General features: G+C 49.3%; 1 protein-coding gene and 1 long non-coding RNA gene across 3 annotated transcripts; one reads left to right on the forward strand and one right to left on the reverse strand.

Annotated features, from left to right (window-relative positions):
- Positions 1–3,252: 3,252 nt before the first annotated feature.
- DSTN (destrin, actin depolymerizing factor) lies at positions 3,253–14,891 on the reverse strand. 2 transcript variants are annotated; one of them, XM_068186630.1, is made up of 4 exons: positions 14,666–14,891; positions 6,019–6,326; positions 5,706–5,782; positions 3,253–4,609 (listed from the first exon to the last, which is right to left on the reverse strand). In XM_068186630.1, exons 1-4 carry the CDS (start codon positions 14,666–14,668, stop codon positions 4,500–4,502), a joined length of 498 nt encoding a protein of 165 aa, XP_068042731.1. In that variant the 5' UTR covers positions 14,669–14,891; the 3' UTR covers positions 3,253–4,499. The 2 variants fall into 2 exon arrangements, with proteins under 2 accessions (XP_068042731.1, XP_068042732.1); XM_068186631.1 differs by having other exon boundaries at positions 4,532–4,803.
- A 455-nt stretch (positions 14,892–15,346) lies between these two features.
- On the forward strand, positions 15,347–26,661 carry LOC137471926 (uncharacterized). The gene is made up of 2 exons (XR_010997926.1): positions 15,347–19,295; positions 23,102–26,661. It is a non-coding gene; the product is annotated as an uncharacterized lncRNA (long non-coding RNA).
- Positions 26,662–27,426: the final 765 nt, after the last annotated feature.

The following is a 27,426-nucleotide window of genomic DNA, read 5'->3' on the forward strand; positions in this document are numbered from 1 at the left end:
GTTTAAGTTTGCAAACCAGGTAGGGCTTTGGGGTCACTGCCTCACAGAAGGCATCCCCTGGCTTTTATTCAGTACACACAAAGGAGAGAAACTATTCGTTCCCACTGATGGTCCAGAGCTGGCCTCCCTGTGTGGGGTTTGGCAGAGGGATTGACACTTTTGCCATGGCAGTAGGGACATGGTGGGGACTGGGACCATTCCTCCTACTCGCTTTAAATCTTACTGCTCCCCTGTAATCTGTCCCTGTGGGTGCTGTGTGGTGGTGTTGGCCCTTGGTTACTGTCAGGCTCTTTAGCCCTCTGCTCTCCCTTCTTGTTTCTTTCCTTTTTATTTTTTTATTTTAATTTTTTAAAATTTATTTTATTGGGTTTTTTCCCCTTTTTTATTTTCAAGCTGGTTTCTTAGGAAATGGCAGAGGCCACGTGACAGCTTGGTGCCTGTCTCCCCACAATAAAGCTGCTGAGCCCAGTGCTGACACAGCAGACTTTGAGAGAGGGGAGGAAAAGGCCCCTCGGTCCCTCCAGTGCCTGCAAAGAGCCAAGGCCAGGAAGGAGGATGAGGGACAGATGTGCTTCCATTTTGTTCCTGGGGAAGGCCAGTGTGTGACCAACCCCTGTACTGCACACCTGAGACTCCACAGGACTGGGACATCCTGTCCCTCCCCAACACTGTGGCTTTTGGGGCCGTGATGAAAGGTGGGGGAGGACTGTGTGTGCCTCAGCTGGGACCAGGTAAGAAAAAGGGCCAAGAAAGCGGGGAGTTGAGAGCCACCCCTGCCCCCACCCTTGTGTGTGCCCCCCACTCCCCGTCCCAGCACAGGCGGCAGAGGGGCTGCTCTCCCCTCCTGGAGGGACAAACTCAGGACGCAGACCTTTGTCCCACAGCCAGGGTTAGCCTGTGGATTATCTTCCTGGACTTGGTGGCACAGGTAGAGGAACGCATGAGTCAAGGGCCACGGGTGACCTCAGCCTGTCAGCACTGTCACTTGCCCCAGCCCAGCATGCCTGGCCTGTTGGCTGAAGCTCCCCAAAAACTAGGGAATGCCTGCACTGTGTCAGGAGTGCACAAAACCCCCACCCAACCCACCGGCTGGAGGGGGCTGTTGAGCACGGCAGGGTGGCTCTCAGCCCCAGGAGCCACGGGGAGGAAGGGCCCGGACACCGCAGGTGCCGGGAAGTGACGCGGTTCCTTTGGTTTTGCAGCTTTTTTCTTTTGCAACCATTCTTCCCTTTATTGTGAGCTCCCGTGCTCAGACAGCAGATAGCCAGGCCTGCCCACAGAAGCACTAACAGACCCCAGAAGAGCCAGTGCAGGAAGGGCAGGCGCTGTTCCAAGTGCAGCTACCTTTATTGATAACGATCAAGAAGTTGCTCAACCGGAGTGACTTGGAATAAGAACACTGGATCCTTCTGCTGATTCAGCCATGCCTGGAATTACCTTTCAGCCTGGGTACCTGGGCTTATCAAGGCACAGCTGAAGACATTCAATTTAACCCTCCTTGTAAATTACATTTACACTGCCTGCTGTTTACACTTAGGCCTGAATTATCAGTCTCCATTTCCTGTTCTCATCTTCTCACAGGCCAAACGGACAAAAATGGCTTGGGAAACCATTGCCTGCATGTGTACTTCAAAATGTTCACACTACCTGAGCGAGTCCTGCTGAGCTTGTGTGACTGAGCTGCCTCCCTCACCCGAACTCCTTCACCTTTTTCTTCATGTGCCCCTGTCAGGAAATGATTTCTCCCACCAGCAACCAGCCAAGTTACAGGAAGCATTCATCATGGTCTCTCTCCCTGCTTGTCTTGCCTTTTTAGAAGGTCTGGGAGAAAACTTAAAAACAGTCACAAGAGTTTCATCCCCTCAAAAAGCAGGAAAACAATGCTGAGAGGGGAAGTTTGGCCAGCAAACCCCACAATGCGTGTAAGCCCACAGCACTGTAGCCCTGAGGATTAAGAATTACTGTTAGTCCTGGAGCACAAAGATCAATAGACCTTGGGACTTCTTGTGAGGATCCTAAAAGCTCTCCAGGTGGCTGAAGCTATAGCACCACACCCAGCCAAGGCCCAAAGTGTCACTCACCTCTTATCACTCAGTTCTAGGACTAAGATTCTGGGACTTTGAACCCAAGTCCCTGATCCAAGGGCTTTCACATTGTGGGAAATGCTCTCCTGCCTTACAGGTCTGACATCCTTCCTCTTTTGCAGTGTCTTCTGCTCCACTTTCTGACCAAGGAAGGAAATCTCAGGTAGAAGTGACCACAGCATCGCCTGGGCTAGATAAAGAGATGCCTGCAGCCTGGAGGCACCAGCTATCAGCTGGATCTTGGCTAGGAGTAGCCTGTTTGCCAGGCAGCACCACTCCCAGTGTGTCACACTGGTTTCCTTATCTCCACCTGGACTTTAGACAGAGATCAGTACTGCAGACACCTGGGCAAGGAGGAGCTGTTTATGAGGATCATTACACACTTGGGTGAGGCCCCAGTTGACTGAAAGACAGGCTAGAAGCCCCAGCAGAATCCAGGCCAGTTTGCTTTGCTCAGAATCAGGAAGCTGCACACCGATGCATCAGAAACCTTGTGCTCCCAGCCCTGCGACCCGCGCGGGTGCCGAGTCAGAGCGGTCAGCCAATGCCTGTCTTTAATGCAGGGCTTCACCCACTCAGCCTGGCCAGAGAGGGCACATGCCCAGCTAGGTAATGGCCCATTATTGCCCCGGCCCCAGACACAGCAGCACTGCGCTGGCACTGCCCTGCCAGGAGCGAGGGGACACTGCAGCTTTCTGTCCCTGCACAGCTGGGAACAGCTCAGGGAGGAAGGGCCAGCCTGTGACTGCCTGGGCTCCATGGGCCTGGCCAGAGAAAGCTCCCTCAGTCCTCGTGGGGAAAGCAGTGCACAACAACCCGCACATGGCTGGGCTCCTGCTGCTCAGACTGCAAACAGGGACCCGGCTCCCAGGACGGCCCCCAGCCATGGGAATCTGGGCCCAAAGCCTAAAGGCACAGAGAGGTGCTGTTGGGGGGATGCAGAGCCTAAAGGGGAACACACTGCAGAGACAAACCTGCTTTATCCCAGATCCCTCCAGCTTCACCAGCTCTTCCTTGCAGCCCGTTCCCCCCCATTCCTGCTCCCCAGAGCAGAGCAGGGCAGTCGCTGCAGAAGGCACAGCAGCTCCTAAGTGCTTACCCAGATCCAGCAGTGCCAGCCCCCTGCAGGAGGGCTGATCCCGAGGCTGGAGAGCAATCAGTCACTGACCCAGGGGAGGGAAAGCCCATTTATTTAGGCTGTTCAAATTTGGCACGCACAGAACATATCACAGTAATGCACTGGAGGCTAAGGGTTTTGGTTTTTTTTTTTCTTTTTCTCTACAGACATACAAGAAAACTCTATGCAACTCCCATGTACACATTACACAAAGGAAACAGCTTTAATCAACCACTGATGAAACATGGAAGCTTTTAAGATCTCTGTAGCTGGCACAGGAATGTGTTCTACCCCCCATACAAAAGGCATTTCAGGTCAAACTCTAGTAGGTGATATTTCCATGCATTTCTACAGAATTAAAGAAGCTAACAGACAAAAAGCCCAGATCAAGCCATATTAGTCAGGCTGATTGGTTCTACTAAGTTAAATCAATAGTAGTTATGGACAAATGGACCAAGTGACCAAAGACTGGGGCTGAAAATACCATTTTTTAAGTTGTGGTTCCTTTTCATTTTACTACCCATAACTGGAGAGCTCTGATATAAGAATCTTTATTTATAAAAGCCTCAGAAGCATCTGATCCACTAGTCAGTGTATATTAGAGAAAGGTAGTTCTAAATTAAACTGTGTCAACAGAAAAAGCAATTTCTATAGAATCACTCAGGAGGAAAGAGACCTCAAGACACTTCATAACAAGAAAATTGAACCTACAGAACAAGTGAACCTTTAAATATTATTACTGCACTGTGAGTTTACAAGAGAGTGGATTAGGACTACTTCTCCAAAAAAAGTGTGTCTGTTTTGTGTCCAGCTTCATAATTAGGCTTTTTTAGTACAGCTCTGCAACTGCAAACACTAAGAATTTAACCCACTTTTGGTGCTAACAGGTTGCTTTAGCTGAAGTTAAACTACAGGTTTTAAGTTTTGTCTTAAATGGTTGCAGGGGAAAGTTTTTGAATTTCACTTGATACTATTTAGAAAAGCAAGAACAGGAACCAGATCGTTCTCATCTCTCCACCTTTCATGATATACTGTTGAAATTTTTGGAGACCTTTAGTGTTAATCCATTGGGGACAGTACTGGGCTGGACAACCAATGCAAATATTAATACACCAAGATAAATCCTTAATTTGATTTATTTAGGGTCATTTGTACATACAAGCTACATCTCCAAAATCTACTTTATTCTACAAGACAGCTTCCCTACTGTTAGTGAAACCCTTGCCTAGAATGTTTGCTTTATATAACTGATCTATTAAAACATGGAATGCTTGTAGAGTTGTGGCACTGTATGACATCTACACGGGACTTCCTTCAAAAGCTACGACTAGGGAGCCTCCTAGCTTCTCAGCAATGCAAGCTCGGTTCAGGTCCTCTGGCCCATTTGCTTGGCATTCATGCTTTATGCCTAAAAAAAGAGGCAAAACACTCAATAATGCAGTATTTCTACATGCTGGTAAGCAATCAAAGAAACATACCTGGTAGTAATATTAGAAGAAGCAATCCAGTCACTCAAGCAGACAAGTCCTGCCTTAGCTTAGGGAATTTGACAGTTTTTCCCTGACACATCCCAGGGGACATCTGGCTGCACACCAAATGCCACTGAAGGGACACGAAGGGAGAAATTTGTCACTAGCTCAGTGCTCAGGCTGTTGGCCTTTCACGGCAGGCTCTTAGAGCAAATCCCTCATTTCTTGTGCTGCCCTGGATACAGCAGGGGAGGGAGCTCCAGGCAAGCACATGGAGAGGGCTCACTCAGCTCCTGCTGCCTCTGCAGAGGTGGCCGAGAGCATCACCCTGCAAACCTGAGAGGCAGAGACTGAGAGCTGGGCTACACAACCAGCAGTGCTTTATTTTCCTTTTTAAGGCTGGGGAGCCCAACCCATGTCTGCCTTATATGGCGAAAAGCAGAATTTCCTCGGGATTTCTTGTTCTCAATTTCCACATGTGCAGCACACAACAAATTCCCATGGCAATTCCAGTCCCTGGGCAAGCCATCCTGTGAAGGCTGGCACTGCTGCACAAAGATTCTGTCAGTATTGCACAGTGCAAGATTTCGGCCCAGTGCAGCCTGAGGAGCTGAAGAGTGCTACCTGGCTATCAGCCAGACTGACTTACTACAGCATAGTAAGTTTATGAGACTGCATTTTAACAGACACAGGGATGAAAGTGCTCTGCCACTGAGGCAGCTCTGCACAAATCCAGCGCTGTGTTATAAATCTTAGGGTTTCTAGCCTGTATGGTGCAGATGTGCTGCTCCATATTGTCCATCACACATTGCAAAACCTGCTCTTGTCCTGAGCACTGTCCTAGTGCCTCTGAAATTTTGTCAGATAATGTAAATTTGTGCCAAAGCTCATTTTAGCTCTGTCACATGACACTTCACTTCTCACTAGTATCTCAAAACAACAACAACAAAAAAACCCCCAAAACCTAAACTAATTAAGCCTTACTGTGTATTCCAGGGACACAGCAGAGTTAGGAGCATTAGATGCATTACATACCTTGAAACTTCTTTTTGATTGCATCCTTGGAGCTTGCGTAGATCATCTTACTTTTGAGAGGTGCTTGTTCTGGTGCCCTAGTGGGAGACACCACAGAGAGTGAAACTAGTGACACTGAGTATCCACCCCAGATGGAAGCATAGCCTACCCACCACGGACAAGTGGAACATCTCATGGCTCCAGAATACAGGCATCAGGCTGCACAGCTCACTTTAAGCCTGCCATTTTCCCAGCCTGGGCAATACAAATGCTGAGACCTCACCCACAGAGCCTGGACTGCATGTTAGGAATGAGAGTTGGGGAGGTGGCTTACCACAAGAAAAACATCAGCTCTTCTTTTTTGGATTCCTTGGTCTCGAAGCTTGCATCATACAAGGCATAGCGGCAATCCTTCTCAGGAAGCATCTGCACAAAGTGCTTGAAAGGGTCGGTGACTGTCACTCCGACATCTCCCACCAGAATCTCTTTGCCTTCCTCCACAATAATGCACTTTTTGTCTGGACTGAGGCAGAAGATGACAGCCTTCTTCCTCTTCTTGATTTCCTCCGGCGTGGAGCACTTCCGCACTTTCATGTCGTAGAAGATACGGCACACCTCATCGGCCACTTGTACTCCGGAGGCCTGCAAAGACCACAGCAAACACCGTCAGGCCTTCCACCCCTAATTTTCCCATCTACATTATGGCACTGCCTTAAATCCAAGGCTAGAAGACAATAGATTCTTGCATCAGTCACTTGTGGCATGAGAGTCTCAACAGAAAAGGCTGCAGCCCCTCTTTTCCAAAGCCAAGTAAAGAATCTGGAGTCTCACTGCTGCCCACAGCCGGCTGCCAAGCCAAAAACTATTCCAAAGAAGGCACAATCCCACTTACACCAGAACATTGTTTTGGGGGAGCTTTACAGGCACGCCAACCCCTTGTCCTCTGAGATTCAGTTGTGGCAGATCCTTTGGCATTACAGCAGCTTAATTTTCTTCCCTGTTTCAGGCTGGCTGGAGAAGCCCACAAGGATCGTCTGTTCCAAGTTTCCCAGCCATTTCCAGCATGCTTGCTAGCAGCTTTAGGAACAGAGGTAAAGCTGGCCAAATTCCATACTTCTCACATGGACTTAGTTTAGAGATCAAGGGAAATGTAGTGGGGTACTGGGATTGCAGTGGTAGTTTTTAGCTGAACAAACCAACTTTGGGAAGTTGTTCTGAATTCAGTATTTCAAACAGAGAATTTGCAAGTCTTAACAGTTAAGGTCTCTTCTTCTCAGCACCTACTCCAGCCGTTTTTAAAGCAAGCTCAACCCTTCTCAACATTTCTCCCCCACCTTGGAGTCAGCTGGGAAATTGTAGTGAGTGGTATTGTATTCCCCTGTGTAAGCTGGAACAAGAGGTGCACATGCAGCATTATCAATCTGATGTAAAGGCAGCTGCACAGCATAAAGAGGACAAGACCTAGCAAGAATGACAAAAGGCTGAACTGCATTCTCAGTCTGATGCTTTTCTGGGAATGAGACAGAAAAAAATATGTGGGAAGTAGAAGCATTTACATATGAGTTTTGTTCTTAGACTGCACCAAGTTGGAGAGTTTAAAAGCAGCTGTGCAAGAGTGAATACTGCAAATGTGGGAAGCCAGCAGGCACTGCTGGAAGGACATCATGGCCAGAGCAGTAAAGACCAAATTGAAGCCTGTCCAGTACTGAACAACTCTATCTGTTCAAAATGCTACACACAGTATAAACAATGAGATTCCTTTAGAATCCTGCTTCCTCCCTCACTGCTTTTTTGTCTTCCAAATTCAAATGACATTACTCACATCCATCTATCAGAAGGAAAACTGCTTTCCTCCCTCTGTGTAAACCACCACACGTCACTGCTATGAGCACAGTCAGCAGTACCAACAGTCGGGTACAGCAGCAGGTGAAATACACAATCCAAAAAGGCTAAAGGCTATTCTTAGTTTTTTTAAACTTATCTTCAGCCCCAAAATGTGAGCTCAAGGGACTTCTTTTGCATTTTGAAGGAACAGCAGAGTTCTGCTGCAAAACCACGGAGACAGAGGTGCAGGGGACCTGCTCAGTGCTCAGGCTGTCCTCGAGAGATGGTTATGGAATGGACACCTCCTTTAATGTGTGGGGGGTTTTTAAAGTCTTGATTAGTGCCTACCACAGAGGACCTCAGATAAGCCCAAATTCTCCTCTTTCTACCAATATCCCTCCTCCTGTAACTCTGAGTGGCTGGCATAGCCAGCTAACCCAGTGAGGAGAGGTGGCACAGCAGGCAGAATCTATTGCCATGGAGTTTGGTATCTAGAGCTCCCAAGCGCTGGTCACGGAAAACCAGGACAATCTCATACATCAGCAATCTGAGACAGCTTTTCTTTAGGGTGGAGAGCAGTGCTTTCTCAGGGTTTACCTAAACGTAAGGGGACCTCCCTCAAGATGTACAATGCATGGTCAGTCTGTAAGTGGTAACCTGTGCGGAATTGCTTACACTTACTTTGGGACAGGAGAACAGCAATTCAGTCACCGTGCCTCAGCTGTGTGGCAGGCAGCCATCCTTCTGCGTATCACCAATAAGGTGAGGAAAGCACATGGAGAAAGCCTATTTCAGGATAAATTCAAGCTACAGTGCAAACATGGACTCAAAGTGACTCATTCCAGTGTCACGTCCTCCATACAGAGACACTGTACTTTGTCAGAGTGTGACTGAGAGCTAATGAGGAATAAAGGTCTTTCTCCTCCTGTCCCAGTGTTTGGTGTGGGCAAGAGGCTTTTTGGGAAGACTCTAAATAACACAAAGTTAACCTAATAAAGCAAACGGTGCAGGAACTACAGCTATTTCATCATTCACTAAGAACAAATCCACAGTGAATTCAAGAGAAGCCTCTTCCACCCCGAGGTTTATTTTCTAACTAATGGTACCTCAGTAGCTGGCAACGGGTGGCAAGACTCGAGTTTTAGTCACAAAGCCCCTTGAGGTTCTTAAAAAATGTACAGAAAGTCTGAACTGGCGCGGAAATGAGACTATTTATAATGAAAAAGCAGTACATGTCACCTACCTCCACCTTTGTCAATTCTTGAGCATTGCTCAAACACTGCAACAAATAATTCCCTTGCACCAAGTCATGTTAACTTTGACAGCACAGGTTAATGCTCAGCTTAGAGCCAGAAGCAGCAGCAACAGAGCTGCAGGTTGATGCAAATTGTGCAGTCACGTGCATTTGCTTGTGCTACTACACAGCCAGAAACATGTCTCCAAGTCAGGAGACAAGATGTTCCTTTAAAAAGAATCTGAGTACTGCTGACAAATCAGTTCAGATTCCAAAAATGTTGGAAATATTCAGTCTGGAAACTCAAAATTCACTGTAAAACTTCATCTGATAACTGGGACTGACCAGCAGCTGAAGGGACAATAGTGACAACTGGATTTTTTAGCTTTCCAAAGCAAAAGGCCGTTAGTAGCTGGTGCTACTCCTTTTCACAGCTGCTGTACAACCCCTGGATTCATCACACAAGCTGACATTAGCAGCCATTGTGTTGCCAGGGACAAAGCAGATTTGTTCCATCTGAGAACACCCTATAGCTGTGTTACAGTATGGGCTGAGATGAGACAGTGCAACAAACCAACTCCCTCTGAAAAGAGCATCTACTGTCGTAACTGCAGGGCTCCCTCTTCAACCCTGGGCCTGTACCAGCCGCAAATGGCTTCACAAACATACTTAAAAAGGAAAAAACTCAAAGCCCAGGCAGCTTTTGTTTTAAGGTAGCAGCAACCACTCTGTGTAGAACAGCAACAGGATGACTGCTGAGAGCACTGGAACAAGGAGAAATTCCAGACTCTAAATACGTGTCCTCAAGCGACATTTTAACCTAGTCCCTGCTGCCTTGTCCAGAAGAAGAGCTGGTGAGAAGCCTCCACCCTCCCAGTAATGACAGAGTAAACACTTGTTAAGTCTGGATTTTCCCTCTTTGGCCAGATATGCCTCTGCTCAGGAGTCAACACAGCACATTGGTTATTATTTTGTGCATTGTGGCTTGAACACTGTAGAGCTCCAGCAGCCAGCCTGGTCCTGCTCCTTTTCCAGGATGGAAGCAGTTATCCAGCTCTCGACTGGCACACGGGGGTTGCTTCAGTGAGCAGCACATACTGCAGGCACTTGTGGGATCCATGACCATCAGCCAGCTGGTGACATTTTACTGTAGGGGACAGACCCTTCAATGCAACAAGGCAGCAGCAAGCAGGCAAGCCACCTAATTACCAGACCGGAAAATGATGCCAGGACAGCACACTCAGGGAGACATTCAGGAAAGAAGAGACAGAACAAGTTTCTCTGAGGCATTCAGCACAAGTGAGTTGTCCCCCAGGCACGTCCATGCAGGTGCTGCAGACACAGCACACGCTGGGGGCTGAGCCCCCACTCCTTATCCAGGAGCACTTCTGGCAGGGTCCCCCCTGGATCTCACCCAGCCTGCTGCAGGCACCTGAGGCAGGGACTGCCTCCACTGCCTTGTCAGCAGGCACTGCAGGAACACAACAGCTCTTGTTCACAGAGCCTTGAGTGCAAAGCTCTGCACAAGTCTTGGGAGAGCACAATGCCCTCCCTCCACTGGGCAGCGCAAGGAGGGAGCCTTCTGTCCAACTGCAGGAACCAGACCCAGCTGCCTCCACTAAGAGCTCCCAACATTTTGCCTCCATTGCCAAGTAGCCAAACTGAAATTTAATCTAAACTGGGGAAGACTGAAGAATAATCCAAAGCCTTCTCAAGAAAATCCCCACATACAGGAAAGCTATTCCAGGACTGAGACATGCCAGACACCTGATAAACTGGATTCGTAGTGAGCCTGCACTAAAACTCAACTTTGACACAATGAAATTCAACTTCTCTTTTGCTAGGAAGTGAATACTGTGAGGACCAGTATTTTTCTTGAATACTTATAATCACCTAAGAAGAGTCTTTGTCTTCCTCAACTCAAAGACAGCTAAGACCTTAAACTAATGACTTAGTTTGCCTCAAGACAAGTTTGAAGGACTAAATTTAAGTCTTGAGAATTTCAGACTGTTGGTTTTCCCTCCTGTGATTAGAGCCCAAGAACTCTCCATAACGGTGCCTGAGCATGCATTATCTCCAGAGACATTCCAAGATGCAGTTCTTGACTTGTTTTATCTGGGAACCACGCACAAACATTGTACACATCAGGGTGAACTATCCACAGCTACTTAAGTGGAAACTTTTGCTTCTTGGAAAAGCATCATCAATTTTTCCAGAATCTGACACCAAGTATGTATTAAAGCACACCTTGTTTAATTGCAAGGGCAGATTTGAGAATGCTGTGCTCCCATGTTTGCTGGTCACATTACTGGCATGTATTTGGTTCTTGGTTTCTTCAGCAAACCCTGTTTCCCCATGCCTGGCTTACCCTCCCTCCTATCTACCTCTGAAATTCCCTGCCACTGCCAGAGCTGCCTGTGGAGCCATGTGGCATTTCCCTCTGACTCACTAATGTGTCACAGTACAACTCTGCAATAAATACTTTTTCAATTAAACCTACTTCCACCCAATTGGTCTGGGACAGCATCCTTCAGGGACAGAGCTGTCCCCTGCACTGCCACACACTGGAATGTCCTGGGCCATCACCAGCAACTTGAGGGGAAAACTAAGCCAAGGTAGTTGTGGGAGCACTTAGCACAAAGGGAGAGTAACAGCCTGGCTGAAAGAAAGTTTTGCCAAATCGGGCCTCTGGAAAGGTGTCACCTAAGGCCGACAAGCCAACTGAAAGTGTAGTTGGTCAAAACCATAAAGGTATTAAATAATGCTTGGTGAGCACTCAAGAAAACACATCTGATGTTAACATCCCCACTTTACTGAGCAGGAAAGGCAGCAATGCAAGGAGGAAATGCAAGGAGTAGCTACTTTAACTTCATCCCAGAGACCAGCAACAGTGTGGGAACACCGGTGACTTCAGGAGTCTGGAAAAGCCCACATTCCCTGCTTACCTACAGCTGGACAGAGAGACACCTCCATTTACAGGGGACAGCCTGTACATCTGAAAGGCCAAGGTTTCAACTTGGACCTGAAGGCTGACAGGAAACAGAACTAACAGCCTTTTACTGCTGTTGTATAAGAGGCCATTATTTGCACACCATAAACGAGCAAGGAGTATAGAGACATCTGCATATCACTTGTAGAAAGATCTTGCCAGCTAGACTCAAGTTTGTATTTTGCATTATTTGGTCTCTTTTGGCAGGGGGAAGGTGTGAGGGAAAGAACTGAAACTCTATTCAGCTTTTATTTTCCGCCCCCCCAACCAGAAGAAAGGTTATTGACAAGACAAGGAGAGATGAGCAGGAAAGCAATTACTTAAGAAAAGAAGAAAAAAATTATCATTCGAATTCCTGAAGGTCATTTCTTCAGCTTTTAGCCAAAGAGGAAATTATCTCCTTCTCTGAGCCACCATGAAGTTCACTCCCAATTTAATTATCAAGGTAGGCAGAACAAGCAATACCCACAAAAGGCAATCCCAGCAACAGTACTGAAAAACAGGAACTGCCGTGGCCACTGGTAGCAGGGCAGAAGTTTTGAGCAGCACCCATTCCTGTACTGAAATGTAAGTTTTTAAGGTAATGCAGGTGGAAGCTGCTGTGTAACAGGACTCTTGCAGAAAATCAAAGCTTCTCAGAAACACATTCAGCACACAAATCAGCTGTTATGAGCCTAAATGCCTATAAGAATTTTCTTGTGGCCCTCCAGGCACCTATAGCAACCGAAAACTTAAATGTCAGGCTCTGAAGGCCAGCTCTGGGCATCCCTGATACTTGTTATTGAGGGATCCTCCTCTCCCGAGGAGACTGCTGCGAATACTGAACAACCAGGTGAGGAAAAGGCAGAGAACAGCCTCACAAGCAAGTCCTGGTTGTGTATTCGGGCTCTCTCACATGGGACTGCTTAGGTCAGCCCTTGCATCCAGCAGGAACCTCTTGATAGTGCTTCTGCCAAGGCGAGTAGGAACATGCCAGACATCAACTGCACCAATTGTCATGAGGCTGTTATCTTGTATATGAGGCATGTGTACGTTGTAATTACACGGATCTGGGAATAGCACTGACTAACAACCAAGAAAAATCATTTGCACGGTACTCCAAAGACCTTGGACTCATTTAATCCAGCAGCAAAGAAACTGAACATTGTGGCAAGACACAAAAGCTGAAAATCCAAGCTCTTTTGATACCAAAGGATGCCCTCCTGCTGGCACTACTGTACTTTGCCAGAAGGCCTCCACACTGCCTAAAACCAAGTTCATTTGCAGCCTCTCAAAAAAGCCAAGCTAAACCCTGTTGCAAAAAGGAGATCACTCTGAGAAATAGTAGTTTTGACTGACTTGGGAATTCCCTGGTTCCAAAGCAGGATGAAGCCTGACAGGCTGAGTAGTCACACTTAACTAGGTTTGCATACTGCAGAGGTGGTAGCGGGCTTGTTGAGACAAGCCTCTTTCCAACGAGAGCTGCGAGTCTCATCAGACTTTTCAGCAGCTTCATCTGCAACTCCCATCAGCTCTGCTCCACGCTGCAGACCAGCCATAGATGCTCCAGCTTGGGTGTTGGAGAAAGCAGGGACATTAGCAGCACATCCTGTCTGCCAGCCCTACGGACCAAAAATTTACTTCCCGGATATACCACGTGTTCAACGAACTACTGGTAAATAGCAAGGGAAGGCCTCAATATTTAACACCTCTAACACAGGTAAATAACCCAGGCAAGTGCGTGTTGCTGGACAAGTGCTTGTGCATGACTCAAGCAAAAACAGGGCAGCAGTTAAAACTGCATGAGCTAATAATTGAGGCAAATTTTCCAAATCTGTCTCCCGATTTAAACAGGGATGCAAACTCCGAGCATGGGCAAAGCGAACAGAATGAGCCACCATGAAACTGAACACGCGTTTGGTCTTTTCTGCCCCACTTATGCAAGGAGAGCCCTAGCACTTTTTTTTTTTTTTTTTTTTTTGAAAGCCACGAAACACAAGCAAATCAGTGCGGATGCTTAATACCCTTTTGTTTCTTTGCTTCCAGCGTTATGCCTTGGATGAATGTTCTCAGCAATGTGCGGAGAAGCAAAACAGAAAAAAAACCCTCAAGTCCTTGCAGCAACTACCTCAAAATTTCAGCTTCCTCGAGCGGCCGCTGCGACACACTGTTTTTTTAGAGCCAGCGATTCCCCTCCGCGGGTTCCGCTTCCCCCTTTTGTCCGCCAGCAGCGCTGCGGGCTCCGGCCGGGCCCGGCGGCGGGGGGCCCGCGCTGGCCCCGGCTGCCCGCGGAGCCGCCGCCGGTTTCGAGACCGGGCCCGAAACCCCGGGCCGCGGGAAGATGGCTCCCGCCGGGACCGAGGCGGCGGCCGCGCTTCCTCCCGAGCAGGGCAGCCCGCGGCCTCGGGGGAAGGGCCGGCTCCCACCAGCAGCGCCCGGTGCCTTCCGGCGAGGCTGCGACCCCCGCCCGGCCGCGCCCCGCAGCGCGGGGAGGCGCCGCGCACAGCCCCCCCGGCCTTTCCCGCCGCGCCCTCGCTGCTCACGACCCCCCCTGCCAGGGCCCAGTGGACGCGCCCGCCCCCAGCGCCCGCGTGCGACGTGGGGCGTACCACTACCGTACGGCGGGGGGGCAGAGGAGGGAGGACAGTTCCACCGCTTCCAGGCGGGGTGGGAGCAACCTTCCGTCGCCTCATGGCGGGATGGGGGCGGGGGGGGAGGGAGGAGAACGGATCCGCCGCGTCAAGTTCAAAGGCGACCGGGAAGGACCGGGGGAAAGGGAAGGAGAAGGAAAAGGGGGCACGATACTGCCAGGCACAGCGGCGCCGCCAGCCAGAGCGCCGGCCGGGATGCGGCGGGCGGTACCGCCGCCCTCCTCCCCCCTTTTTCCCCCAGGGATGAAGGCGGAGGCGGGCGACGGAGAAGCCGAAGGGGCCTCCGGCGGCGCGCGGTGCCTACCATGGCGTCGGCGGGGCGCGGCGGGCGGGCGGCGGGGCGCGGTGCGGCGGCGGCGGCGGCGGCTCCCTCGGCTGTCTGGGCGCGGCGCGGGCTCCGGCGGCAGGAAGAGAGGCGGCGAGGGCGCGAGCCGGGCGGAAGCGCTGCCGACGTCACGGCCGCCGTGCCCGGAGGAGGAGGAAGCGGTTGCTATGGCGGGAGCCCCGCGTGGCGACGCCCCAGCCCCGCGCGCACGCGCGAGCGGGGCGGGGGGGGCGGAACCCGTCGCCGCGCGGGGCCGCGCCCCTGCCGAGTTAACCAATCGCAGGGCGAGTCCGGCTGACTGACGTGCCGGCCGGCCAATGGCGCGCGCGCTCCGCCGGGCGGGCGGGGTTACCTGCTCCAAGGTGTGCCGGGTGCGGGGCGGGGCGGCGCCTGAGGGCAGAGCGGGGGCGCTCGGGGAGCCGTGCGGGAGAGCGCGGGGGCACAGAGCGGCATTCGGGCTGCTGGGAGCGCGGCTGCACGGCACGGGGGCGGCCGAGAGGGCAGCGGGGAGCCGCCGAGGGGGCGGGCGGGGAGCCTGCGGCAGCGGCGAGGGGCGGGCAGCCGGGCGGAAGTGTGGGAGTTTTTCTTTTTTTCTTTTTTTCTTTTTCTTTTTTTTTTTTCCTTCCTCCGAGGGATTTTCACTACCTACTTTGGTGCGATCTCAGGCGGGCGGTGCTGATTGGCTCGGGCGGCTGCGGCAGAGCCCAGCCGGCAGCCGCGGATCCCGGCGGCCGGAACAACGAGCGGCTTGTCCTCGGAACAAAGGCGGCCCCGAGGAGACGCCGCTGCCGCGGCCGGGCGCTCCGGGGACCCGCTGTTCCGTGGGCTTGGCAGTCCCGCTCGCCCTGACGAAAATGCTCCTTCCTTAATGTTTCTGGCCAGCGAGGCTCGGGCTGCCTGCAATCAGAGTACAAAGGCATCTGCTGATGGTACAAAATGTACGGAGGTTTTTATCACCGAATCCTGACTGCAGTGATGTTCCCGGCTTGAGTCGATGAGCAAAAAGCTGCCAGCATCAAAAGCTTATTTGTTGAGTATGTACCTTCCTATAAGAAGGAAACAAAACCGAGACTCCATGGCGGCATTTTCAGGCCTGGGGTATGATCGTGAAGCTTCACTATTAAAGGCGTGAGCAACGCTTACACACCTTACAGTTCTCATCCATATTGCTGTTCTAGGTAAAGGGGGTTAGTTTTTATTTTATTTAGCCCCTCTTTGGAGGCCACCCCAGTAGATGCTCCTTGTAGATGTTTTTAGACCTGTTCACATGAGAGAGAAGTTGCTGAAAGATCCCACGCTGAAGATGGGTGCGTTGAAAAAGCCATCCTGTTTCATTAGGCTCTTGTGCTGGGTGACTTACTCCTGCTAGGGGTTCCTTTTTTGCAAAAGCTCTTGCATCAGATTTGTAATGAAACTAGCAAAAAGACCTACCAGCATGACCCAGACTTTAATTGGCCTGCGTGGATAGTTCTTCCCTGATATATTTAATCAAGGAATGCTTAAATTTGACCCCAAATCTTGACTGACTTTAGAAGTATTAACAAGAAATAAACAGGGACGTGTTTGGATTTTTTTTTTCCATTTTGAAACCAGTCAAATAAAGTGCCGGTGTAGTAGGGAGAGCTTCAGTCATGTCAGTAAGTTTCTCTGGACAACTTCTGGTCCTGCCTCTCTGCCGTGATTGTGGCTTGGAGAGGAAATCAAGGCAGTGGTGGTCAGCGCCATGTGGCAGTGCCACAGCAGACCTCCATCTCTGGTGGTGTGCAGCAGAAACCTGGGGCAGCTGTGCTTTCTAGTCGTAATTGATGTGGGTAATTTGCCTGTTGCTGTTCCTAGCTTGCTCTTTGTAGATGGGTTTCATGCTGACAGACGGGTACAGAAATGAGACATCCTGGGGAAGAGGGGAGCAGATGATGCAAGGCCACGAGAGCAGTGCTGGGGCTATTTCATGCTGTGTACTTATAAGGGCAAATGAGGTGGAACTGGCCTCTTGGCTCAGTCTGTTCTGAGGGGTGGTTTTGGAAACGTTGCAGTAGGTTGAGAAAGTATCTAACTGGTTAAAGGAAATTCAGCAGGGACAAGAACTTCACCAGCAGAGTAAGAGAAAACTTGCACTTTTAACCTGCCTCATGAGAAAGATGTGCCTGCTCTGGGAAAGGCACTCACTCACCACCAACCACAAGGGCTTTTTGAAATGTTTAATTCCCCAGAAGACAACAGGATAGCCCCGTGAGGATAAACAAGGCGGATGTGGTGCTTTGAGGCAGGATCTGTGCACCAAAATACATGGACAAGTGTGGTTATGGTGGTACCAGCCTGCCTTAGCACAGGGCTCCGCAGCCCCTGCCCCGCTGTTCCTGCACTGGGAGCTCCAGCCCTGCCCCGGGGCTGCCTGCTGGGGATTAGCAGTGTGTGTGGCACGCTGGGAACCCCGCTGCATGCCAGTCCTGTGCTGCTGGTTCTGCAGGGAAAGGGAGCCTGCTGCTCCAGCCCTGTGCTGCTCCCTGACCTGACAGCCCTCCCGCATGTGCCTGTAGCATCACCCTGACCCTTTGTAGTGCTGGGGTTTCCTCAGCCCGGGCCTGCAGCGGGGTCCTGTCAAAGCTGTTCTAGCTCTGCCTCGGAGCCTGAACCCACGGGGAGCTCCCTGGTTTGGGGAGGGCAGGAGGAAATTTTATTTCTGAGTTCCCCTCTCTATCAGCACTAGCCTTTGGATGGGACAAGGACCCGGGCAGAGATGAGGAAGTTACTGCCACTCTGACACCAACACCTCTGGCTTAGTGTGTTGCACATCCTGTTGCACCCTCTGTTGTGTGGTGAGCGAGGCTAAAGCTTCTTGGGGTGAGACCTCTTTGTCCCCAGCCTCTCAGAGCAATATGAAGTGGTCACAATGACAGACCGGAATTGCCTTGTGCAGAAGAAGGGTTTTTTTACTAGCTTTCCTGCTTTTCAACACTGAACCAGCTTTGCCCTTTTTTCTCACAGTGTTAGTGCTATAAATAAGCTAGGCTGGAAGCTGAGGCTGTACATTTGGATGAACCATCATGAAAGGTGAACCCCCCCTCCTGTTCTTCAGGCAAATGGTATTTGCAATCAGCCTGAAACTTCCCACACACACACAAGGCCCCCCAAAAAATCCATCCTTCAGCCAGGGGAGACTGATAGATTCCAGCAATCCTGTAGCTGGTGGTGACCACTTAGGCTCCTGTCAGAAACACCGGTGTGAACTGCAGCTGGCAAATGTCTGCCCAATGAAGGATTGCTTCAAAATCCAGCATGGTCAGTATAAAAAGTCACCCGTGGTCTACATCAACAGAAACCTGAGATCAATACATCCGTTTTGCTGACTTTGTAGCTTTTGAGATGCTTGCTTACTTTATATGCCTCAGCTATTTGAACTCCCCCTCCCGTCCTCCAAGCTACTGACTCATTTCCTCCTCTAAAACCTTCCTTTTTTAGCCTTTCGCTCTGAAGTATTTGGTGTCTGTTTTGAGCTGCATGCTCCATGCCTTACTTAGGCAAACTCCTACATCAAAGCCCTGCAAGCCATGGTTTTGTACCATGGAAATCGTTTGTTTTCCCTGACAGTTTCAGTCCTGAGGGGCAGCCTTGGCTACTGACTCTGCTCGTCGGCAAATTGCTGCTTTGCTGTTGGAAATCAGGGAGGCAGACAATCGGCAAAGCAGCTGGTGAGCCGAGGCTGCCGCTGCTTATGCTAATTGCTGTTGTCTCTCTCAGCCGCGTTTCCCCCATCTGCCTGCATCCACCTGCGGTCTTTTCATCCACTTTTACCCCGATCTCGCAGTCGGAGCAGGGATCGCAGAGGCTCCTGTTTGGCTGAACAGCCACAGAGCACCCAGACCCTGACTCCCTGCGCTGTCTGATGCACAAAGGAGCAGGCAGTGTCCCCTGGTGCACGGCGGTGACCCAGAGCTTTGGTCGTGGCTGATGGATGCTGCTGTAACAACACTAGCTGAGTGTGCCTGAAATACAGTGCCTTTTTCTCAGGGCTTGTGGAATATTGGCTCTGTGGTCTTGGCGTCGCAAGGATCAGCAAAGATAATTTTAGACAGGAACAGAAAGTCTCTGTAAACCTCACAGTCATAGCTATTTCACTGGCAGAAAAACACCCCAGGAGGAGCCCATGGCTGTGCATTGCTGAAACATTCTGCTTAGCAGGTGCGCTGGAGTAAAAATTTAATGGGAAATCTGGGGACAGGGGAATCTAAGGGTGATTTCCAGAAACTGCTGTGATGCTCCATCCCTTTTCTGAGGAGGTGGTGCAGCAGACAGCATGCAGGAACCAGAGCCTGGTATTTGGTCCAAAGCCCTATCCTAGTCCATGGCGTGAGTCTGGACAAGTGGCTTTTCCCCTTTGCAGTAGTTTCCTGTTTTTGAAGTGTTAACTTTGTTCCTGCTTTTTCTGTATTGCAATTTGAGATTTAGTGCAGATCAGAGCTACATGTTGCTTATCAATACTTGCTATTTTTACAGTAATGAAAAGGCTGTTCCTAAATTGCTGTAGATGAATGCCAGAACTCATATTCCCTTTAATTTGCTGTCAGCTTCCACAATTGCTGCAGGTTGCAATCCTTCTAACTTCTGCATGGTAAGAACTGCAGGCCATAAGCAACCAGACTAAAATTTGACCCCGCTTGCTGCTGTAAAACTGGGTGAATTTTATCAGCCTCATCAGAATTGGTCTGGATTGAGTGGGATGGGGAAGTTAGCTCAGTGCTTCATTACCCCCGGGGCATTTTCTCCACTAGAAAGACAAAGGAGGAAATAACACAAGAAGGCAGCTCAGCAGTGGAACAGCTTCATGTTAATTTAAGTAAGCAAGAATGTCATCAAGCTACTCTCCTACCTGGCTTTTTTTTTTTTCTTTCCCCTTTGGTTTTGTTGCCACTAAAGTCTGAAGTACTTTTTATGGTGAGAATGAAATGCATCTTGCTCCAGAATCGGCTTAAGGGCTGGCCACTGCTCAGCTCTCACTTAAATCCTCAAAACAGGCAATGTAAAAACGTACGATGATACGTTTCCCTTTCATACACAGGAATTAAATCTTAAATCCCTGTCAGTCTGAGAAGGGAGGCTCATGTTGAGTGCAGCGAGGCTTTGAACCAGTGGGTAAAGCTTTCAGCAGCACCTCTGCCTGCATTCCCCGAACGCTTTGCAGCGCTCCCTGTGACTGTGCTGCGGAGCTTTTGCCGTGAGACCGGGCTGTGTGTGCAGCCCCTTTTAGGGGGGCAGGGCTGAGCCCAGAGAGCCTGCACGGCTCCCACAGCCTCGGGCAGGAAATTGTGGCGAGCCTGATAAATTCTTCGCTGCCTTTACAGGGTAACACCCGACCCTTCGGGCCATCTCTGCTCTGTGCATGTAAGAAGATCGTGCTGCTACCCCGAATGCGGCACGACTGCGGGGATTTCTTGGAGAACAAGCATTTGTGGCTCATGTGGGCTTTGTTCCAGCTGTGGAGGTGGTTGCTGCTGATGCCATTAGTAATTGCTATCTGCAATGCCATTAATAATTATTTTATTTCCTGAATTAGTGAGGCCCCACTCCTCACACTCTAACCCAGGCAGACGGTTGTTGCAGCAGTTTAGTTTTCTTATGGCAGGGTTTGTACTCAGCTGCATCAGAATAATGCAGCCGTTTGGAGATGTGTTGCTCAAGCAGGATGGCCCCTTGTTTTGCTTGGGAACTGCAGGCCTGTCTGTGTTTGTCAGGGCTATGGCCACTTACTGAACCTGTCTGGATTTGGCACTCCGGAATGGGGGGAGCTTGGCTCTTGTTTAAATTGGGAGTTCATTTTATGGAGGGCTTCCGTGGGTAAGACTAGATGGGAGGTGAATTAGCCCTACCCCATGTATAGGGCAAGGTGATGTGCAGGCATAGACTGGAAAATCCCCACCCCTAATCTGCTTACTGGCTAACCATAAGAAATGCATGGGGTAATGAAAAAGGAAGCAATGAGACATATTAGTCAGCATAATGGATGTTCATCAACAGCAGCCTTATAGCTGTGAAGGATTTTCTAGAGGGTAGTGAAAAGCCCTTCAAAACTGTCAAAAGATAATTAAGTAGCATTGATTATGATTTCTGGGGAATGCTCTGAGAATTTAGGTGGTTATGGGAGGCCTGAGTTGCAGAGGTGGGTCTGGACAGGTAAGCACTCATTTCCCAATAGCAACCATGGCTGCTGTGACACTGGAGAGAAGCCACAGCACTGGCAGTGCCTGTGGAGCACAACTGGGATGGGCTGCAGGACAAATCTGCCCAGAGCCTGGGTCTGGATGGGTCTGAGTGCTATGGGAGCTGGCTGTGCCAGCAGTGATATGGATGGTGCTGGGGAGAGCAAGCATATCAGTGTTTTTGCCTTCTAATACATCAGGTAGTCTCAAAAAGGGCTTTGCTTTCCTGGTGAACCTGAGCCTCACACGTGGATGGATAACACTCCTACCACTACTGCCACTTGGGCTGTGCCAGGTGAGGTGGAGGAGTAGGAGGACATTGCAGAGGGACACACTGGGAAAGAAGAGGGTCTTGCTGTGTTTCCTGTGAGTGTGCAGTGGAAGGGAATCTCTGACAGTTTCCTTTACCTCTCTCCTATCTGTGTTGTGGACTTGCAGGATGTGGACAGATTATGAATGGAGTCAAGAGTGGCTTGATAGCTGTATCTGTGCTCTAGCTGTATTTATAGCTCTGGGTTGACAGCTGGGTCATGGTGAGCTATATATACCTGCTGTGGCTGGTCTTGTCCAGGGAAGTGGCTGTGGGAAGTCTCCGCTGAAAAACAGGGTAGTGTGAGTGGAGCATTCCTTTCCCACCACCCTCTTCAGATCTGGTCTGTGTGCCTGAATCTGTACTGGTGACCTGTGCTTGGTGTGCTGGCTCTCTTCTGGCACACGGGGTGTAGAAAGGCTGGCTGCTGTGGGGCATGGACCAGCTGGGTGAGCCTGTGTATTCCCAGTCTTCAGCAACCAGCGGTCTCCTTCTGAGCCTTTGCATTGCCTGAGTGGCACAGCACATCTCTGCATGGGTGGTCACCCAACAAGCTGCATGTGGGTGCTGGGAAGGAGCATGGTTGCAGCAGCACTTCTGAAGGGAGCCAGGAAGCACAGCTTGCCAGTCGATGCTGTCTGGGCTGAACCTGGCCAGCCAGAGCAACTTCTTCCCTGAGCACGCTACCCTGTCGTCCTTCCCTAGGGCTCTGACACTTCTGCTGCATCAAAAACACTTGAATGTAACCAAAACACAACTCCTGGCCAGTGCTTCCCCTGCCAGATTGCCCATCACAGAAGTCTTTCTCCCAGCATACGGTGCTTTGCTCTTGCAGTGAACCAAAAGGTACTCCTGATCTTCTCTGCAGCTCCATGGGCTTCCAGGCTCATTTCCCCTCCTCTCCCGGATCCCGACTGTCTCAGGCCCAGATTCGGCATCAGCCCCGCCACTCCAGGCTGGAAGTGGCCCTGCAGCTGGGAGATGCCCGGCTGGGGAGGCCGGGCCCTGGGCAGAGCGAGGCTGTCTCTTCCCTTCCCCCGGCAGCTTGAGGGCAGCGCCCGTCGGACCCCGCTGGGCGGAGGGAGGGCTGTGTCCCGGAGCAGCTGCCTCCCGCTGGCTGAAGGCACGGCACCATCTGCTGGCCTGAAAGGAGTTTGTCTCTAGGTCTGTCAGCGAGCAGTCCTGACTTGCTCGGCCAGATGCAAACTAGCAGTTTCCAGCTATTTTTTGTCTCCTTTTTGTTTTCCCCTCTTCTGAGGCTTTGGGTCCCTCTGTGGCTTTGCCCACCTGTCTGATGTTCTTGTTTATCCCCAGCTGCTGAGACTATTTCTTACAGAGACAAACTTGTCCAGCTCTGAGCCATTCCTGGATCATGGTGCGATTTCTCAGTCTGGGAAGAAGCATTAGAGAGCTGCAGAGGCCGCTGCCCAAGGACAGGCTGCTACAGCCTGAGATGTGACAGCTCTACTCCCATTGGAGCTATCCTGGGTCGGATCAGAGGTCTGTCTAGCCTGGTGTCCTCTTCCTGGCAGGAGATTCCCGGGGAGAATAGACAAAGGCAGTCAGCTGGCAGCAGGAGATCATCTAGATGGTCTGCCAGCCTCCCATGTGCAGGCAGGTGTGGTAAGCACAGGCAGGAATGTCCTGAGTTTGGCGTTATGCCTCTATTTTGGCAACCTTCTTTGGATTTCATCCTTTCTGGTTTTGGCTCATCACCACCTGAACCTGTGAAGACTGCTGGCATTTGCTAGACCTGCTGGAGTGCAGCTGGGCAGGAGACCTCTGCCTTGTGCCGGGGGTATAAAGAGCTGTCCAAGGTTGCGAACATCGTTCATCTGCGTGCTGGGGCTGCAGGGCAGAGCACCAGCCAGAAAGGACTGGTGATATGTCACCGTTGTATCTCTTTTCCAGGTCCCTTGGAGGCACTAAGGATGCCAGGAGTGGCCACATTGTGGGTCTGCTGATCTTCAGGCACAGAGCAGTGGTGGCACCCAGCTCAGAACCAGATGGCAAGGCGGGCATTAAGGAGCAAACCCTGTATGTGAGATGTCTGTGTGAGATGGAGTGGTTTGGTTCCTCCAGATCCCCTGAGACCCAAACTGTTTAAGGGCTGCTGGGCACTTGATTTGGACTGTTGCCTAAGAAGGCAGTGCTAAAAATCAGGTAGGAAAAAGTGGAGGCCTCTTGTTTTGTGAAAATCATGGCAGTCCAAGCTCTTTTTCACCCAAATTCCATTGGATTTTGTCTGGGTCTTGCTTCTGGTTTGGGGTGTCATGAAACCTGGATGGGTGACAGTAATCTGGTTGTTGTTGATTTTGTCATTAACCAAACACAGGTACCTCCTGGCCTGTGAAAGTGTGTCCCAGCACAGCTTGCATGCCTGGGCTGGAGAAAGGGATGCCAGGTTTGTGAGGAGGAGCTGGGAGTTGGCATCCATGCACTAGACACCATCGTGTTCAGTGTCCAGCTCTGACTGGTCTCAGTGCACTGGGAGGGGCGGCACAGGACTGTGTTCCTGTTATCCCCAGGGTTCCATGTGAGCAGGGAAAAGCATGGGGCCACTGAAAGTCCATCTCTGCAAATTCACGTTTTGCCACCAGGGAGCTCCCATTCCTCGTACCAGTCCTATGGTGAGAAAACAGAGTCCAACATGGCAAAAAAAATCCCTCAGTCTCCACCGGATCCCAGCTCTTGTGTAAGGGCTGGACTCTGTGGTGCTTGCTCTGGCTTTAAAAAAAATATTTTAGTGCTTGGATGGGTTTTGCTCTTTCATCGCAGGTTTCTTAGGAATGGGAGAACACTGAGGATGGGAATATTGAGGCTGGCTAATGACAGAAAACACAGTGAGCAGGTGGAAATGTGGTGACAGCAATGCATTTTTCCCTCACTCTGGTGGTTTTGGACAGTCTTGATAGAATAGCAGAGCTGGAGAGGGTCTGCCTGCAGCCATGCCCTTGCTGCTAGTTGACCTACAGAGAAGAACGTGGCACTTGTGCTTCTAGGAGGAGTGTTGACACATGCAGTAGGTTTAGGTTGGTACTAATTCGAGTTTTTAATCACCAGTGATATGACCTTTTCAGGTTGGTTGCAGGGTTGAAACATTTACTCCCCAGACAATGTAACTCTGACATTTTCCATCTATTCTTCTGCCTTCCAATGCCTGGTTTCTTTCCTGCTCTTACCTGGCACTTTCACAAACACATTTTTCAACCTCCCACATCCCTACATTGCTGAGGAGACAAGTCTTTCACACTTGGAGGAAAAGATAATTGGTATAGTTGAAATATGATCGGTATAATTGAATAATGATTAATTAATTAATAATTGGTGAAAAATTAGTAGTCTGAATACTACAGTGAGTTTGGAAAAATGACTATGCTCCCTTTTTGGGGGCTGGTGTGATTGATGTGAGGTTAGCTGTGGCAGAGTAATGTGTTCTCTGTGTTCCTGCTAGCTGTATTAGTATTAGATCACAGCAAGGGACATCAGAGTTTGCAACCAGAAAAGTGTTTCCAAGGATGAGGATAGCAAAGCAGTAGACCAGATTACTGGGGCAAGAAATTAATGTCCTTTCTTGGAGGTTCTTAAAAAGCAGCATAAAAAAAATGGTGTAATTCCTGTCCCTGTCCTCAGATAGTCTGTCACAGGACGTCCTCAGCAAAGGTTTCTGTAGCACACAGACGGAAGGGTGCAAGGACATCTCTAGAGATCTGCCTGGCAACTCTCCTCATCTTAGGCCTAGACTCTTTCCTGTCATGGATCCACAAAGGTTGTGTGCACTGTCTGCTGGAAACTGAGTCACATCATGCCAGGGAAGAGAAAAAAGTCCTTCAAAATCCAAGCAGTTCCCTGGAGAACAATTTTTCTCCAGGAAACCAAAGACACAGCTCTGGCACTTTTCAGTCCAATGTGGCTTCCTTCTGACTCTGGTTGGAGTTTGCTGTCCAGGGGAGACAAGGGGAAATGTTTCAAGTTAGGGTGAGTTTAGGGACATATGCTGGAAGACCAGCATATGCTGGCATGCATCTGTGTGGGAATATCTATGGGCAAAAAAAGCCAAAGCTCTCCTAAAGTGGGAGAACTTGCTTCATCATTTATTTACATACTTCAACACTTGCATTTTGATGAGGGCTTAGATATTTTGTGTATTAGCCAGAACACACACAGCAGAGGGCTCTTCTAAACTGTTGATGAAATCATTGAGGGGCTTTGTGTCTACCTGTGATTTTCCACTTGTTTGAGTTTCCTTTGAGATGTGAACCTAAAATCTGGCACTCATGGGCCCCATGTGACTTTGTGCTGTTCTTGGGAGCACTGCTTCTCCATAAAACAGTGTCTAGATCCCATACAAGCACAGATTTTCGTTTGTTTGTCTATGACAGGTGTAGTATCAATGATATTTGCTTGTTGAGCTATCCAGGTCATGCTTTAATGGAAATTCTTTAAAGAAGTTAAAAATAGTTCATTGTAGTAAACTGGTTCAGCAAATACTGCAGTAAAACTTTTGGAATAGAGACTGAATGACAGAAATAAGTGAGTTATGTGTGGAGGGGAAATGAAAAGCATTTTTTATGGCATGTTGCAGTGGTTACTAAACCTTATGGCTTTCACAGCAGTCTCAGGATGTTGTTTTTCTTTTTTTTTTTTTTTTTTTTCTTAAAACCTGCTGGGAGAAAGACATTGCATAAGAAACTCCATTTTCTAATTAAAAAAAAAAAAAATCTCTCATGGTTGCTTAGAAAAACATGAAAACATGAGCTGAATGTTCCAGATAGGATGTTGAAATCAAAACCAAACAGGATGGAAATCTTGGTTCATAGACTTATACTCCAGCCAGTAAACAAACAGCCTTAGATTGGCTTAGAAATTCTGCAGTTTGGAAATGTATCAATGTCTGAATTTTGGGCCTGACTGCAGGCATGAGGGCACATGTGATTTTATAATCAGAGTTTAGTCTCTTTTTTGCTAGACAATATTGACTTTCATAAAAAAGTCAATACTTTTCAAAGTAAATACTTCTGTAATATAAAAGAATTTTTTAAAAATATTTCTCTGTTGAGAACACTTCTTTTTCCAAACTTTCCTTAGCATTACTTGAGTCCCTTTTTGTCTCTTTTTTGTTCCCCAACTAATTTTATTCTGTTCTGAGTTGAGAACTTCATCCTGAAACTTTTTTGGTTCATTCTTCCTTCCTTATGGACTTCAATGTTTCTGTCTGGAGATTTCCATTCGGTTAGATTTTGATGTTGACGTCAGATTTGGTGTTTTTTTTCCATCTCTCATTTTTCTTTGTCACTCTGTTCTTTGCTTTCCAGTTTTGTTTTGAGCAGGTGCTGTGCAATTCCACCTTGGGTCGTGGGTGATGTTCCACCTAGATGTTGCCTTTTACCAGCTGAGCATGGAATGCTTCCAAGTGGCTCAGTGCAGCCACACAAAGTCACATTTGAGCTCATCTTCTGATGACTGGGAAAGCTGTTGCCTTGTTTTGTTTTCCCAGAGGAGATGACTGAATTTTTGGTGAAAAGCATGCACAGTGCAGGAATTCAGAGGGAGGGAATTACAGTTCCCCAGGCAGAACAGGCCCTGAAGGTCTGTAGAGGCAAACTTTGTGGCCACACTCCTGGTGATGCAGTGGAGTGGTGTGAAAGTAGCTGGAGGATGAAAAACATTCTCTTTATCCCCCACTGTGTTTAGACCTGCATCATCCATTGCTTAGGATATACAAAGTACTATCCCTAGTGTGATTTTTCTTTCCCAGATGTTTTTTGTTACTTTGTTAAGGTAAGATCTGCAGCTTTGGGCATCATAAACACGAGACAGAAATGTCTTAACCATAGAAAGGCTGGCTAGATCTTACTTATCAGTCCTTGTCTTCAGAGACTAAGTGTCTGTATCTATCATCTTGTAGTTTATCGTGTAGTAGACCCCTGGCTGTCCAAGGCTTCAAGGTCATGTGGATAATTAGCAGTCAAGCACTTGCATTCCACCTAATTCAGGCTTTTCCCAGTATTATTGACCTCATAAGGCCCCGTTTGTGCTGAATGCAAGACAAGGGCCAAACCTTCCATTAAACCGTGTATGTCAGGCTGCCAGAAGGTAGGGGCAGGGGTAGATGCACTCTCCTTTTAAACCAACATTCCTTTGAGCCATACATCAGGTCATGCCTCAAAACACTTACCTGTGTTTGCCAGCCTTTAATAGGGGGTGAGCACACACATTTCAGAGGAAGCTGTTGG

This window comes from Anomalospiza imberbis, chromosome 3 (assembly GCF_031753505.1).
Source record: "Anomalospiza imberbis isolate Cuckoo-Finch-1a 21T00152 chromosome 3, ASM3175350v1, whole genome shotgun sequence".
Classification (NCBI taxonomy): domain Eukaryota; kingdom Metazoa; phylum Chordata; class Aves; order Passeriformes; family Viduidae; genus Anomalospiza; species Anomalospiza imberbis.